The sequence below is a fragment of the Oncorhynchus tshawytscha genome, linkage group LG08 (assembly GCF_018296145.1).
Source record: "Oncorhynchus tshawytscha isolate Ot180627B linkage group LG08, Otsh_v2.0, whole genome shotgun sequence".
NCBI classification, from domain to species: Eukaryota; Metazoa; Chordata; class Actinopteri; order Salmoniformes; family Salmonidae; genus Oncorhynchus; species Oncorhynchus tshawytscha.
In genome coordinates, this window is record NC_056436.1 from 28,048,121 (window position 1) to 28,063,073 (window position 14,953).

Consider the following 14,953-nt stretch of genomic DNA (forward strand, 5'->3'; position numbering starts at 1 on the left):
TCCTCTCAGCCTGGGCTGTCAGAGAGAAGAAACAAGTAAGCAGGAGGCAACAAAAACAGAAGAGGAAGTACAAAACTATGGAAGACGATGTGGGTTGGAATTTCACAATGATGGAATTTTGAGTAACTGTATGTCTCTGCAAGTTTCTTTAGATAAAAGCATCTGCTGAATGACATTTTTATCGACTACAGAGGGAGCTGGGTTTATATGCTAGGATAGCTGTGTGTTAGCAGGATAGAGGAACGAATTGCACTGTTTTACAAACAGGAAACACTTCAGTTATCTGTACTTTCAGAAGGAGGTAGAGCTAAAATATGGACTGCATGAATGATACATAATTGGGAAAATAAACACCTAGGCAAATTTCACAATGATTTCAGCTTAGAATAAATGGCACTTTGGATGTGCTTTATGAAGTGCTTAGTATAAAGTACAGCATTGTACTCTGTGCTTCCAATGAACACTGATTATACTCTAATAATACAAACAGAGTGAATTGCTTCCACATAGTATACGGTGGTACATACAAAACATACACATAGATATAGTGCTGCCCGTTCCAGGCACTGTGTATCAATATTACTTGACATGTTGTTGTTCTACCAGTAGTTTTACAGCGTACAGTTCTCTAACTGTACTTGGGATGGACGCAAATATATAAACTATAAATGGCTTGAATGAATCTCTATATAAAATGTTCCATTGTAAGAGTGAAATGGAAAGTCAGAGAGAGAGTGATGGGGATGGACGGAGAGATAAAAGAGAAAGGCAAAAGTGTTGAGGATCCTTGTCTTCAGGGTCCTTTTGGACAGGCTGAGAACTCGATGTACTCTTCATTCTGAAACACAGAAGGAGAAAGAGTTCAAAGTTGAATCTGGAGCAGTGCTGTTCAATACAAAGACCAGCTGCGATAACGTCAAAGGAATGCTGGTTTTGCAATCTCTGCTACTAATCCACATACTGCATACAGGAAATGTTTGCAGGCACCAAGCTGTCATCACACCAGACATCACAGACATTCACAAAAGCCAGGCAGACTACCACACAGCAAGGTTTTGTGTCACAGTCTAATCGAACTCACCCAGGCAGCCATTTTGTAAAAACAAGCCAGGCTACAATGAGTGATACTCATGTAGATCACACAGCGATGCAACACATCACCATACATTGAAATGACAGACACAGGTGAGTCACAGCACAGAGTGAGGCATGACCACCAAGCAGAGGAGAACCCAAAGCACTAGCTGTGGCTATTCCAGTGTTACCTCAGCATTAGCTCATAATCAACATGGGGAAAACACAAAATCACAACATTTACCTCATCATTTTCATCAAACAAAGGCTGTAGGTAAGCAAAAAAACACATCATTGGAACACATGGTGAAGTTTAATGAAACTACGTCCCTATTCTGTAGCCTACATGGTTTTACTTTAAATACAGCCCATATTGAATCTAATATACGGAGCCATCGGAAAGTGCTCAGACCCCTTGACGTTTTCCACATTTTGTTAGGTTACAGCCCTACTCCTCATCAATCTATACACAATACCCCATAACAACAAAGCAAAAACCATTTGAAATGCTTGCTAATATATATTTAAAAAATGAAATATCACATTTACATAAGTATTCAGACCCTTTACTCAGTACTTTGTTGAAGTATTTGGGGAGTTTCTCCTATTATTCTCTGCAGATCCTCTTAAGCTCTGTCAGGTTGGATGGGGAGCGTCACTGCACAGCTATTTTCAGGTCTCCAGAGATGTTTCATGGTGTTCAAGTCCGGTCTTTGGCTGGGCCACTCAAGGACATTCAGAGACTTGTCCCGATGCCACTCCTGCGTTGTCTTGGCTGTGTGCTTAAGGTCGTTGTCCTGTTGGAAGGTGAACCTTCACCCCAGTCTGAGGTCCTGAGCGCTCTGGAGAAGGTTTCCATCAAGTATCTCTCTGTACTTTGCTCCGTTCAGCTTTGCCTTGTTCCTGAATAGTCTCCCAGTCCCTGAAAAACATGCTGCCACCACCATGCTTCACTGTAGGGATGGTGTCAGAGCCTGACAGAGCCAACCTGACAGAGCCTGAGAGGATCTGCAGAGAATAATGGGAAACTCCCGAAATACAGGTGTGCCAAGCTTGAAGCTTCATACCCAAGAAGACTCAAGGCTGTAATCGCTGTCAAAGGTGCTTCAACAACGTACTTAGAAAGGGTCTGAATTATGTAAATGTCATATTTCCGTTTTTAAAAACTGTTTTTGCTTTGTCATGTTAGGGTCATGTAATTTTAAGGTATTGTGTGTAAAAAAATATATATTTTTAATCCATTTTAGAATAAGGCTGTAACGTAACAAAATGTGGGAAACATCAAGAGGTCTGAATACTTTCTGAATGCACTATCCATGTTACATAACTAGTCTGGTTCACCTTTACCGTACACATCCTTAACTATCCATGTTACATAACTAGTCTGGTTCACCTTTACCGTACACATCCTTTACTATCCATGTTACATAACTAGTCTGGTTCACCTTTACCGTACATAACATCCTTTACTATCCATGTTACATAACTAGTCTGGTTCACCTTTACCATGTTACATAACATCCTTAACTATCCATGTTACATAACTAGTCTGGTTCACCTTTACCGTACACATCCTTTACTATCCATGTTACATAACTAGTCTGGTTCACCTTTACCGTACACATCCTTTACTATCCATGTTACATAACTAGTCTGGTTCACCTTTACCGTACACATCCTTTACTATCCATGTTACATAACTAGTCTGGTTCACCTTTACCATACACATCCTTTACTATCCATGTTACATAACTAGTCTGGTTCACCTTTACCATACACATCCTTTACTATCCATGTTACATAACTAGTCTGGTTCACCTTTACCGTACACATCCTTTACTATCCATGTTACATAACTAGTCTGGTTCACCTTTACATCCTTTACTATCCACATCCTTTACTATCCATGTTACATAACTAGTCTCCTTTACTATCCATGTTACATAACTAGTCTGGTTCACCTTTACATCCTTTACTATCCATGTTACATAACTAGTCTGGTTCACCTTTACCATACACATCCTTTACTATCCATGTTACATAACTAGTCTGGTTCACCTTTACCATACACATCCTTTACTATCCATGTTACATAACTAGTCTGGTTCACCTTTACCATACACATCCTTTACTATCCATGTTACATAACTAGTCTGGTTCACCTTTACCATACACATCCTTTACTATCCATGTTACATAACTAGTCTGGTTCACCTTTACCATACACATCCTTTACTATCCATGTTACATAACTAGTCTGGTTCACCTTTACCATACACATCCTTTACTATCCATGTTACATAACTAGTCTGGTTCACCTTTACCATACACATCCTTTACTATCCATGTTACATAACTAGTCTGGTTCACCTTTACCATACACATCCTTTACTATCCATGTTACATAACTAGTCTGGTTCACCTTTACCATACACATCCTTTACTATCCATGTTACATAACTAGTCTGGTTCACCTTTACCATACACATCCTTTACTATCCATGTTACATAACTAGTCTGGTTCACCTTTACCATACACATCCTTTACTATCCATGTTACATAACTAGTCTGGTTCACCTTTACCATACACATCCTTTACTATCCATGTTTACTATCCATGTTACATAACTAGTCTGGTTCACCTTTACCATACACATCCTTTACTATCCATGTTACATAACTAGTCTGGTTCACCTTTACCATACACATCCTTTACTATCCATGTAACTGTTACATAACTAGTCTGGTTCACCTTTACCATACACATCCTTTACTATCCATGTTACATAACTAGTCTGGTTCACCTTTACCATACACATCCTTTACTATCCATGTTACATAACTAGTCTGGTTCACCTTTACCGTACACATCCTTTACTATCCATGTTACATAACTAGTCTGGTCTACACATCCTTTACTATCCATGTTACATAACTAGTCTGGTTCTTTACCATACACATCCTTTACTATCCATGTTACATAACTAGTCTGGTTCACCTTTACCATACACATCCTTTACTATCCATGTTACATAACTAGTCTGGTTCACCTTTACCGTACACATCCTTTACTATCCATGTTACATAACTAGTCTGGTTCACCTTTACCGTACACATCCTTTACTATCCATGTTACATAACTAGTCTGGTTCACCTTTACCATACACATCCTTTACTATCCATGTTACATAACTAGTCTGGTTCACCTTTACCATACACATCCTTTACTATCCATGTTACATAACTAGTCTGGTTCACCTTTTTATCCATGTACACATCCTTTACTATCCATGTTACATAACTAGTCTGGTTCACCTTTACCATACACATCCTTTACTATCCATGTTACATAACTAGTCTGGTTCACCTTTACCATACACATCCTTTACTATCCATGTTACATAACTAGTCTGGTTCACCTTTACCATACACATCCTTTACTATCCATGTTACATAACTAGTCTGGTATCCATGTTACATAACTAGTCTACCATACACATCCTTTACTATCCATGTTACATAACTAGTCTGGTTCACCTTTACCATACACATCCTTTACTATCCATGTTACATAACTAGTCTGGTTCACCTTTACCTTTACACATCCTTTACTATCCATGTTACATAACTAGTCTGGTTCACCTTTACCGTACACATCCTTTACTATCCATGTTACATAACTAGTCTGGTTCACCTTTACCGTTACACATCCTTTACTATCCATGTTACATAACTAGTCTGGTTCACCTTTACCGTACACATCCTTTACTATCCATGTTACATAACTAGTCTGGTTCACCTTTACCATACACATCCTTTACTATCCATGTTACATAACTAGTCTGGTTCATCCTTTACTATCCATGTTACATAACTAGTCATCCTTTACTATCTATCCATGTTACATAACTAGTCTGGTTCACCTTTACCTGGTTCACCTTTACACATCCTTTACTATCCATGTTACATAACTAGTCTGGTTCACCTTTACCGTACACATCCTTTACTATCCATGTTACATAACTAGTCTGGTTCACCTTTACCATACACATCCTTTACTATCCATGTTACATAACTAGTCTGGTTCACCTTTACCCATACACATCCTTTACTATCCATGTTACATAACTAGTCTGGTTCACCTTTACCATACACATCCTTTACTATCCATGTTACATAACTAGTCTGGTTCACCTTTACCATACACATCCTTTACTATCCATGTTACATAACTAGTCTGGTTCACCTTTACCGTACACATCCTTTACTATCCATGTTACATAACTAGTCTGGTTCACCTTTCATCCTTTACTATCCATGTTACACATCCTTCCTTTACTATCCATGTTACATAACTAGTCTGGTTCACCTTTACCATACACATCCTTTACTATCCATGTTACATAACTAGTCTGGTTCACCTTTACCATAACTACATCCATGTTACATAACTAGTCTTACTATCCATGTTACATAACTAGTCTGGTTCACCTTTACCATACACATCCTTTACTATCCATGTTACATAACTAGTCTGGTTCACCTTTACCGCATACACATCCTTTACTATCCATGTTACATAACTAGTCTGGTTCACCTTTACCGTACACATCCTTTACTATCCATGTTACATAACTAGTCTGGTTCACCTTTACCATACACATCCTTTACTATCCATGTTACATAACTAGTCTGGTTCACCTTTACCATACACATCCTTTACTATCCATGTTACATAACTAGTCTGGTTCACCTTTACCGTACACATCCTTTACTATCCATGTTACATAACTAGTCTGGTTCACCTTTACCGTACACATCCTTTACTATCCATGTTACATAACTAGTCTGGTTCACCTTTACCATACACATCCTTTACTATCCATGTTACATAACTAGTCTGGTTCACCTTTACCATACACATCCTTTACTATCCATGTTACATAACTAGTCTGGTTCACATTTACCTTTACTATCCATGTTACATCCTTTACTATCCATGTTACATAACTAGTCTGGTTCACCTTTACCATACACATCCTTTACTATCCATGTTACATAACTAGTCTGGTTCACCTTTACCGTACACATCCTTTACTATCCATGTTACATAACTAGTCTGGTTCACCTTTACCGTACACATCCTTTACTATCCATGTTACATAACTAGTCTGGTTCACCTTTTACACATCCTTTACTATCCATGTTACATAACTAGTCTGGTTCCTTTACTATCCATCCTTTACTATAACATAACTAGTCTGGTTCACCTTTACCGTACACATCCTTTACTATCCATGTTACATAACTAGTCTGGTTCACCTTTACCGTACACATCCTTTACTATCCATGTTACATAACTAGTCTGGTTCACCTTTACCGTACACATCCTTTACTATCCATGTTACATAACTAGTCTGGTTCACCTTTACCATACACATCCTTTACTATCCATGTATCCATGTTACATAACTAGTCTGGTTCACCTTTACCGTACACATCCTTTACTATCCATGTTACATAACTAGTCTGGTTCACCTTTACCGTACACATCCTTTACTATCCATGTTACATAACTAGTCTGGTTCACCTTTACCATACTTTACATCCTTTACTATCCATGTTACATAACTAGTCTGGTTCACCTTTACCATACACATCCTTTACTATCCATGTTACATAACTAGTCTGGTTCACCTTTACCGTACACATCCTTTACTATCCATGTTACATAACTAGTCTGGTTCACCTTTTATCCATGTTACACATCCTTTACTATCCATGTTACATAACTAGTCTGGTTCACCTTTACCATACACATCCTTTACTATCCATGTTACATAACTAGTCTGGTTCACCTTTACCATACACATCCTTTACTATCCATGTTACATAACTAGTCTGGTTCACCTTTACCATACACATCCTTTACTATCCATGTTACATAACTAGTCTGGTTCACCTTTACCATACACATCCTTTACTATCCATGTTACATAACTAGTCTGGTTCACCTTTACCATCCTTTACACATCCTTTACTATCCATGTTACATAACTAGTCTGGTTCACCTTTACCGTACACATCCTTTACTATCCATGTTACATAACTAGTCCACATCCTTTACTATCCATGTTACATAACTAGTCTGGTTCACCTTTACCGTACACATCCTATACTATCCATGTTACATAACTAGTCTGGTTCACCTTTACCATACACATCCTTTACTATCCATGTTACATAACTAGTCTGGTTCACCTTTACCGTACATATCCTTTACTATCCATGTTACATAACTAGTCTGGTTCACCTTTACCGTACACATCCTTTACTATCCATGTTACATAACTAGTCTGGTTCACCTTTACCGTACACATCCTTTACTATCCATGTTGCATAACTGTTCTGGCTTAACCTCCTGAAAAACTACTATAGTATAAACATTATAGTATTCACTGTAGTGTTTTTGCAGGCTAAAGTCAGCAAAAACACTAGTATTTACAGTTCAATATAGCATAAATACTGTAGTAAAAAACTTTAGTATATACTATAGTAATTACTGTAGTATTTTTGCGGACTGTAGTATACTGTAGTATTTGCTGTAGTGTTTTTGCAGACTATAGTATTTACTGTAGTGTTCTGCAGACTTGCTGACATTACTATTATAGTGTTTTTATTTTATCATTTTAAACATTGAAGTGTGGGCTTTCTCCTTGAGATAACCTACTAGAGAAATAATAAAAAAATAACATTTTCATTAACCTGTAAGTAAGTAGGACTGGGATCTGAACAGATAGAAAGAGCAGAATTTCTGAACCTATAACCCTAAACCCACTCCAATTCACATACCGCCCTAACAGATGACACAATCTCAATTGCACTTCACACTACCCTCTCCCACCTGGACAAGAGGGGATATAACTATGTGAGAATGCTATTCATAGACTACAGCTCAGCGTTCAACACCATAGTCCCCTTCAAGTTCATCACAAAGCTAGGGACCTTGCTGTCTCTGCCTGGCCGGTTCCCCTCTCTCCACTGGGATTCTTTGCCTCTGACCCTATTACAGGGGCTGAGTCACTGGCTTTCTGGTGCTCTTTCATGCCGTCCCTAGGAGGGGTGCGTCACTTGAGTGGGTTAAGTCACTGATGTGATCTTCCTGTCCGGGTTGGCGCCCCCTCTGGTTTGTGCCGTGGGGGAGATCTTCATGGGCTATACTCAGCCTTGTCTCAGGATAGTTAAGTTGGTGGTTTGCGGATATCCCTCTAGTGGTGTGGGGGCTGTGCTTTGGCAAAGTGGGGGGTTGTATACTGCCTGGTCGGCCCTGTCCGGGGGCATCATCGGACGGGGCCACAGTGTCTCCCGATCGCTCCTGTCTAAGCCTCCAGTATCTATGCAGCAATAGGTTGTGTCGGGGGGGTAGTGTCAGTCTTTTATCTGGTGTAATTCTCCTGTCTTAGCCAGTGTCCTGTGTGAATTTAAGTATACTCCCTCTAATTATCTCTCTCTCCCTCTCCCTCTCCCTCCTCTCCCAGAGTACCTGAGCCCTGGAACTTTGCCTAAGGACTACCTGGCCTGATGACACCTTGCTGTCCCCAGTCCATCTGGTTGTACTGTTGCACCAGTTTCAACTGTTCTGCCTGCAGCTATGGAACCCTGACCTGTTCACCAGACATACTACCTTGTCCCAGACCTGCTGTTTTCGACTCTCTCACTCTACCGTACCTGCGTCTCGAACCCTGAATGCTCGGTTATGAAAGCCAACTGACATTTACTCCTGGGGTGCTGACCTGTTGCACCCTCTACAACCACTGTGATTGCTATTATTTGACCCTGCTGGTTATCTATGAACGTTTGAACATCTTGGCCATGTACTGTTATAATCTCCACCCGGCACAGCCAGAAGAGGACTGGCCACCCCTAAGAGCCTGGTGCCTCTCTAGGTTCCTTCCTTTCTAGGGAGTTTCCCAGCCACCATGCTTCTACATTGCATTGCTTGCTGTTTGGGGTTTTAGGTTGGGTTTCTGTATAAGCACTTTGTGACATCTGCTGATGTAAAAAAGGCTTTATGAATACATTTGTTTGATTTGATTTACTGAACCCCTCCCTCTGTAACTGGATCCTGGACTTCCTGACTGGCCTGCCCCAGGTGGTGACGGTAGGCAAGTACACCTCCGCCACACTGACCCTCAACACGGGGGCCCCTCAGTGGTGTGTGATTAGTGCGTGGCTATGCATGACTCCAACATCATCATCAAGTTTGCTGACAACATGAGGGTGGTAGGCCTGATCACCAACGGCGATGAGACAGCCTACAGGGAGGAGATCAGAGACTTGGTTGTGTGGTGCCAGGACACAACCTTTCCTTCAACATCAGTAAGACCAAAGAGTTGGTCGTGGACTATAAGAGAAAGAGGGGAGAGCACGTCACCATCCACATCGACTAGGCTGTTGTTGAGAGGGTTGAGAGCTTCAAGTTCCTTGGCTTCCACATCACTAAGGACTTAACATGGTCCACACACACCCGCATAGTCGTGAAGAGGGCACGGTAGTGCCTCTTCTCCCTCGGGAGGCTGAAAAGATTTGGCATGGGTCCTTGGATCCTCAAAAAGTCATAAAGCTGCACCACCAAGAGCATCTTGACTGGCTGCATCACCGCTTGGATTGGCAAATGGAACACCCTTCACCGCAAAGCGCTACAGAGGGTGGTGCGGACAGCCCAGTACATCACTCGGGCCAAGCTCCCTGCTATCCAGAACCTCTATATCAGACAGTGTCAGAGAAAGGCCCGAAAAAATGCTGAAGCCATAGACTGTGACAAAAAATATTTGCAGGGAACACAATATATGGTCTAAACTTGGCATATAAGTTTCTCACTTTTTGGAATTTGGGAGGGGGGTGAGCAGGGTATATGCAAATTAAATACTGTAGTATTTTATGTGGGATCTTAACCATACCCATCCTTTACTACCCATGTTTGTAAATGGGAGAGAGGCTCCCAGTCCCGAACACTCACCACATCCATGGGCATCTTCCCGTCGTAGCCTCGTATGTTCAGGTCTCCCCCGGCCAGGTGCCACATTTCCAGGCCCTCGATGTCAGCATTGGATGCCAGACTAACACATCAAACACCACCAGTGAATTCACTTGGAGGGTTCCTATTCAAGTGGTTTCATGATAAAGGGACTAAAACAACCAGATATCTACAGTAATAACATCAGGGAAGGTTGCAAGTTCAAATCCCCGAGCTGACAAGGTACAAATCTGTCGTTCTGCCCCTGAACAGGCAGTTAACCCACAGCTCCTAGGCCGTCATTGAAAATAAGAATTTGTTCTTAACTGACTTGCCTAGTTAAATAAAGGTTAAAAAAAAAATGTTTAAATGTGTGAGAAAGTGCTGTGTGTGTGTGTGTGTGTGTGTGTGTGTGTGTGTGTGTGTGTGTGTGTGTGTGTGTGTCTCACCTGCACAGCTCTGTGCCTGCATCTTTCAGCTCATCGCTGGAGAAACGGACTCCTGTCTCTCTCAGCAACTTCACCACCTCTTTGTGTCTGGATGGACAGAGAGACGGACAGACAGACATAGAGATATGAGAAACAGTTTTCAAGTACAGATGCTATATACAGTGTACTACAATCAAGGAAAAGATGACACGTGCAAAGCAGAATCAAGCTCAGTGCGAGTCAGAGATCAGTTGAAACTGAAACGATTAGGTGGAACACTAGTAATCCATCATTGTTTGAGCTATGCTTTATTATGACTGCAATGTGCATTAGTCATTTTTCTAGCAAGTGCTCATAGTCTCTGTTGACAGTGACAAGTTGTGGCACTGTGACTGGGTGCTAAACGAGTAGGGACAAGTTCCCGGATGCCCCCACAGTTAACCACCCACACATGGAGCCTGAGCAGAACGTCTCAGCAGCTCCAAGGATGCACTACACAATGGTGGAGACAAAAGGCACAGCTCCATGGCCAGAACCAGGGACTTTCATAGAATTTAAACTTAGAACATCCATCAAATGTTTAAAAGGTTAAATGCACACACTACGGTATGTGTTGGTCATGCACGTTTAAATCTACTTTGAGATAGGTTTTGGCCATAGAGACAGTGGCAAGCCAAGGCTAATGTATTTCAGTCCTTTTCCTAGAGACAAGGGACCGTTTCTGTCATCCATGAAGCTGTGGACAGACAGGTAAGACTGGTTCAAGACACTACCCTTCGCTGTACTGTGTTTCAATCCTTATATGGTCATCGGGAAGGAACAATAGTTGGCTTTTGAAATGTGGTTTAAACTTAGGAGGAAATGGCATAAAGCCTGAAATCGAAAAAAAATCTGTCTGAAATAAAATGGATATTTATTTCAAGTAACTCTTACAAAATGGAACATATTGCATTATCACAAAGAGCTGTAACAAAACAGAGATTTTGACAGTGTAAGAGAGACAGAATGGGATATGGCTATTTCCCCAACCAAGCGTCGGAGGTTAATTATGCTACCAGGTCCCACTCAGCAACTCTCAGCCCTTCAGTACCAAGACAACATGGGCTTGTCTGTGCCTGCCCTGCCAACGGTTTACATCCACCTCTCTCAATGCTAGTTCACACACACACACACACACACACACACACACACACACACACACACACACACACACACACACACACACACACACACACACACACACACACACACACACACACATTTCTCCTTGAGGCACCCACAGCGTGATACTAAACACTGCAGCCTTGAATGTCTTACATTCCCCAAATAAATGATATGAGCACACAGCAATGTCAATGAATGATTAAAAAAACATGAAAATAATAACAATTTGGGGTAAAAATGAATACTGGAGGTATTAGAAGATTACAATTAGCCCAATTGGCAGCTAATTATTGTGGTGGCCTTTAAACTCCATTAGGACTATTCCTCTTGTTTCAACCCCCATCTGAGAGCCCCAGTAGCAGTCATTCCCTCCTGGACATGATAGTCATTTAGCAGGCCCAGACTCCCTGCCTCAGACACTGTAATGAGCTGCCGTCTAACTGCCTGCTGTTTGTACACCATTCGCTCTAAAGACTGCCATGGAAATATAAGGAGGTTGTTAATGGCCAACGGGGGATTTCAAATGTCCCACTTAATTCTGTGTGAATGATATCATTACTGTGTGATGCACACACCACTCCCTGGGCAGATAGAAGAAGTCAGTTAGAATTGGCTACTGGGGGCTTGAATCATAAGGGATGGGTGAACATCTATTGTAGAGGCAAAGCTGTTAAGGACGTATCATACTCCATTCACCCAACCTCCCAATGCCCCCCCCACACACACACACCCCCACACACACACACACATACAAAGAAATGTAAAGCTATTGTCTTGGCCCACATGTTAGCTTATTCCTACCTGAAATGCATAGCGTTGCGCAGGGGTGTGCGATCTTTGGCATGGACGGTGGCAACCTGGTCCTGTAGATACTGCACCACTTTGAGGTGGCCCTCACTGGCAGCGATGTGCAGAGGGGTGCGTCCATCATAGTCCCCCAGACTCAGGTTACTGCCCTGATGACAAGAAACGCATCACATAATGTAGATTACGTTGTGATGGCACCACGGTGTATATAAAACAGTGTATGGAGGTATCCAACCCATGTAGTGTACGGTGTGCTACACATGTACCTGGAGCATACCTTTCTGAATGGTGACAGTGGCTGTGTCTGAATACCTGTGATTGTGTTCTAAATAGTAGGCCTTTTGGGTATGCAAAAATAGAACGTTTGATAGTATGTGAAATTTCACATTTGAGAATGCTTAAATGCCAGGACATACTAATTTCGGCATTTCGGCGAGTAGAATTGAGGAAGATAATCGTCTTTCCAGACCCACGTGTGTTTGACAGCAAGCAGCTACTAATCATATAAGTGGGTTCGCTGTTCCAAAAGGAACGAATGGCGGAAATCAACGTAATTGCACATTAGATGACGCATTCTAAGAATGAGTGAGCATAGTGTGTTGATATTTGTTGCTTACGGCATTTGTTTTCACTAAACAGTATTGCTAAATAGTATGCAGTACGATTAGTACACAGCATGGCGTTTTAGTAAGTAGTAGGGAAGACAGATTTCTGACACAGCCAGTTTCATCTTGAATTGATAGACATTTTTAAAAGAGTAGCCAACCCATTCCTCTATTCATACTGAAATATAACCCCAATAAAACAAGCTCCAAAGACCAAAATAAGTGGGTCATTTCAAATGAAATTGACTGGAAACACTAGGCAATCATCCTCATGTCTAAAGTTAACTGCAAAGGAGACCGTATCAAAATCAATCTTTACATCTAACACATTATGACTACTGAGGTTCCAGTCGGCTATCTCATGAAACTCAGCAGGAATCTTTGGTACGCACTGCACTGACAGGTTGAACCAGATGTACCGTGGGACTAAGGGAGTAATAAAATCACACACATTTGACAGTGCATTGTCTGTGTTATCAGTCTGGGAACATGTGTGTCCAAGAACACTAACAACATATGGACTGAACTCTCCCCTCCTTATAAAATATCAGCTTGTTGCAGTGATTATTTTTACTAACAGACTTTGGGGCGGCAGGGTAGCCTAGTGGTTAGAGCGTTGGACTGGTAACTGAAAGGTTGCAAGTTTGAATCCCCGAGCTGACAAGGTCATCTGTTCTGCCACTGAACAGGCAGTTAACCCACTGTTCCTAGGCCGTCATTGAAAATAAGAATTTGTTCTTAACTGACTTGCCTAGTAAAATAAAATTGTGATAGGTTGTATTTAAATACCTGTTCCTCATCATCTCCTTTAAGGCATCTAAGGCCCCCACGTCTCCAATCTTAGAAGCAGCACAAGCTACGGTGGGGGTCAGGGCATCTCTTATGGCTTCTATAGAGAAACAGTAGAGAAACATCATGCCAATACAAAGGCTGACAATCTGAATGTGTTATGAGTGATGTAAAAAATACACTATAAAGTTGGATTCAACACATTTTTTTCAAATCTACTTTAGACTACTTGTGACATTGTTCCCCTAGCGCTGGGCAGTGCAACGATTGGAGAAAGTTGTTTTTTGTACTACAATGGGAACTCTGTCCTCTCAGATAAGCCAGAGCCTGATAAAAACCTGTTAGGTGGAAGGTAACCCTGCAGTCTCAGTGGTGGTGACAGTGTGACGTGGCCTCACCTTCTTACTATTGATGCTCAGGGACTTGGAGATGACCTGAATGAAGCGACTGTCGCTCAGAGTGAGCTTGGCCCCCTGCAGGTCACCGATCATCTCCCCTCGCAGGTTCTGACTCAGCACCTGGACACATAACACACAGACAGCACAACACAGACACAGTCAGGGCAACACAGACAGCACAACACACCGACACAGTCAGGGCAACACAGACAGCACAACACACCGACACAGTCAGGGCAACCCAGACAGCACAACACACCGACACAGTCAGGGCAACACAGACAGCACAACACACAGACACAGTCAGGGCAACACAGACAGCACAACACACAGACACAGTCAGGGCAACACAGACAGCACAACACACAGACACAGTCAGGGCAACACAGACAGCACAACACACAGACACAGTCAAGCATGATCAAAGATGTCATCAGCTTGTCACTTCTATGATCCCTTTATCGCCATGTGAATCAACTCTGATATCTACTTCTCTTTACACTCTGTGATATTTGTTTCATACATAGGACTCAGACATATCACTAGGGTTGGGCTTCAGAATTCTCTCTACAAAGGGCCAACATTGTGTAGGGATTGAAGGACTGTGCATTTAGACTATGAATCCTAATGTCCTCCTGGCCTCTATGTTTAGCTCCTTCCTGGCCAGCATG

The 14,953-nt window shown here is 41.7% G+C and overlaps 1 protein-coding gene across 3 annotated transcripts; it reads right to left on the bottom strand.

Annotated features, from left to right (window-relative positions):
* Positions 1 to 374: 374 nt before the first annotated feature.
* LOC112255765 (60 kDa lysophospholipase-like) lies at positions 375 to 14,517 on the bottom strand. 3 transcript variants are annotated; one of them, XM_042325385.1, is made up of 7 exons: positions 14,283 to 14,517; positions 13,885 to 13,984; positions 12,485 to 12,639; positions 10,541 to 10,627; positions 10,095 to 10,194; positions 1,319 to 1,342; positions 375 to 838 (listed from the first exon to the last, which is right to left on the bottom strand). In XM_042325385.1, the coding sequence occupies exons 3-7, from the start codon at positions 12,493 to 12,495 to the stop codon at positions 794 to 796; spliced, it is 267 nt and encodes an 88-aa protein (XP_042181319.1). In that variant the 5' UTR covers positions 12,496 to 12,639; positions 13,885 to 13,984; positions 14,283 to 14,517; the 3' UTR covers positions 375 to 793. The 3 variants fall into 3 exon arrangements, with proteins under 3 accessions (XP_042181319.1, XP_024284379.2, XP_042181320.1); XM_024428611.2 differs by lacking the exons at positions 12,485 to 12,639; positions 13,885 to 13,984; positions 14,283 to 14,517 and having other exon boundaries at positions 10,541 to 10,868; XM_042325386.1 differs by lacking the exons at positions 1,319 to 1,342; positions 12,485 to 12,639; positions 13,885 to 13,984; positions 14,283 to 14,517 and having other exon boundaries at positions 10,541 to 10,857.
* Between the last annotated feature and the right edge of the window lie 436 nt (positions 14,518 to 14,953).

Bases quoted from the DNA above. Each gene is read 5' to 3' on its own strand.
- LOC112255765 (XM_024428611.2), bottom strand. From the start codon at position 10,659: ATGTCTGTCTGTCCGTCTCTCTGTCCATCCAGACACAAAGAGGTGGTG. The intron at 10,195-10,540 runs GTGAGACACACA...TTGATGTGTTAG, and splicing joins GCAGGCACAGAGCTGTGCAG to TCTGGCATCCAATGCTGACA. The intron at 1,343-10,094 runs GTGAGTGTTCGG...GCTTACCTACAG, and splicing joins GGAAGATGCCCATGGATGTG to CCTTTGTTTGATGAAAATGA.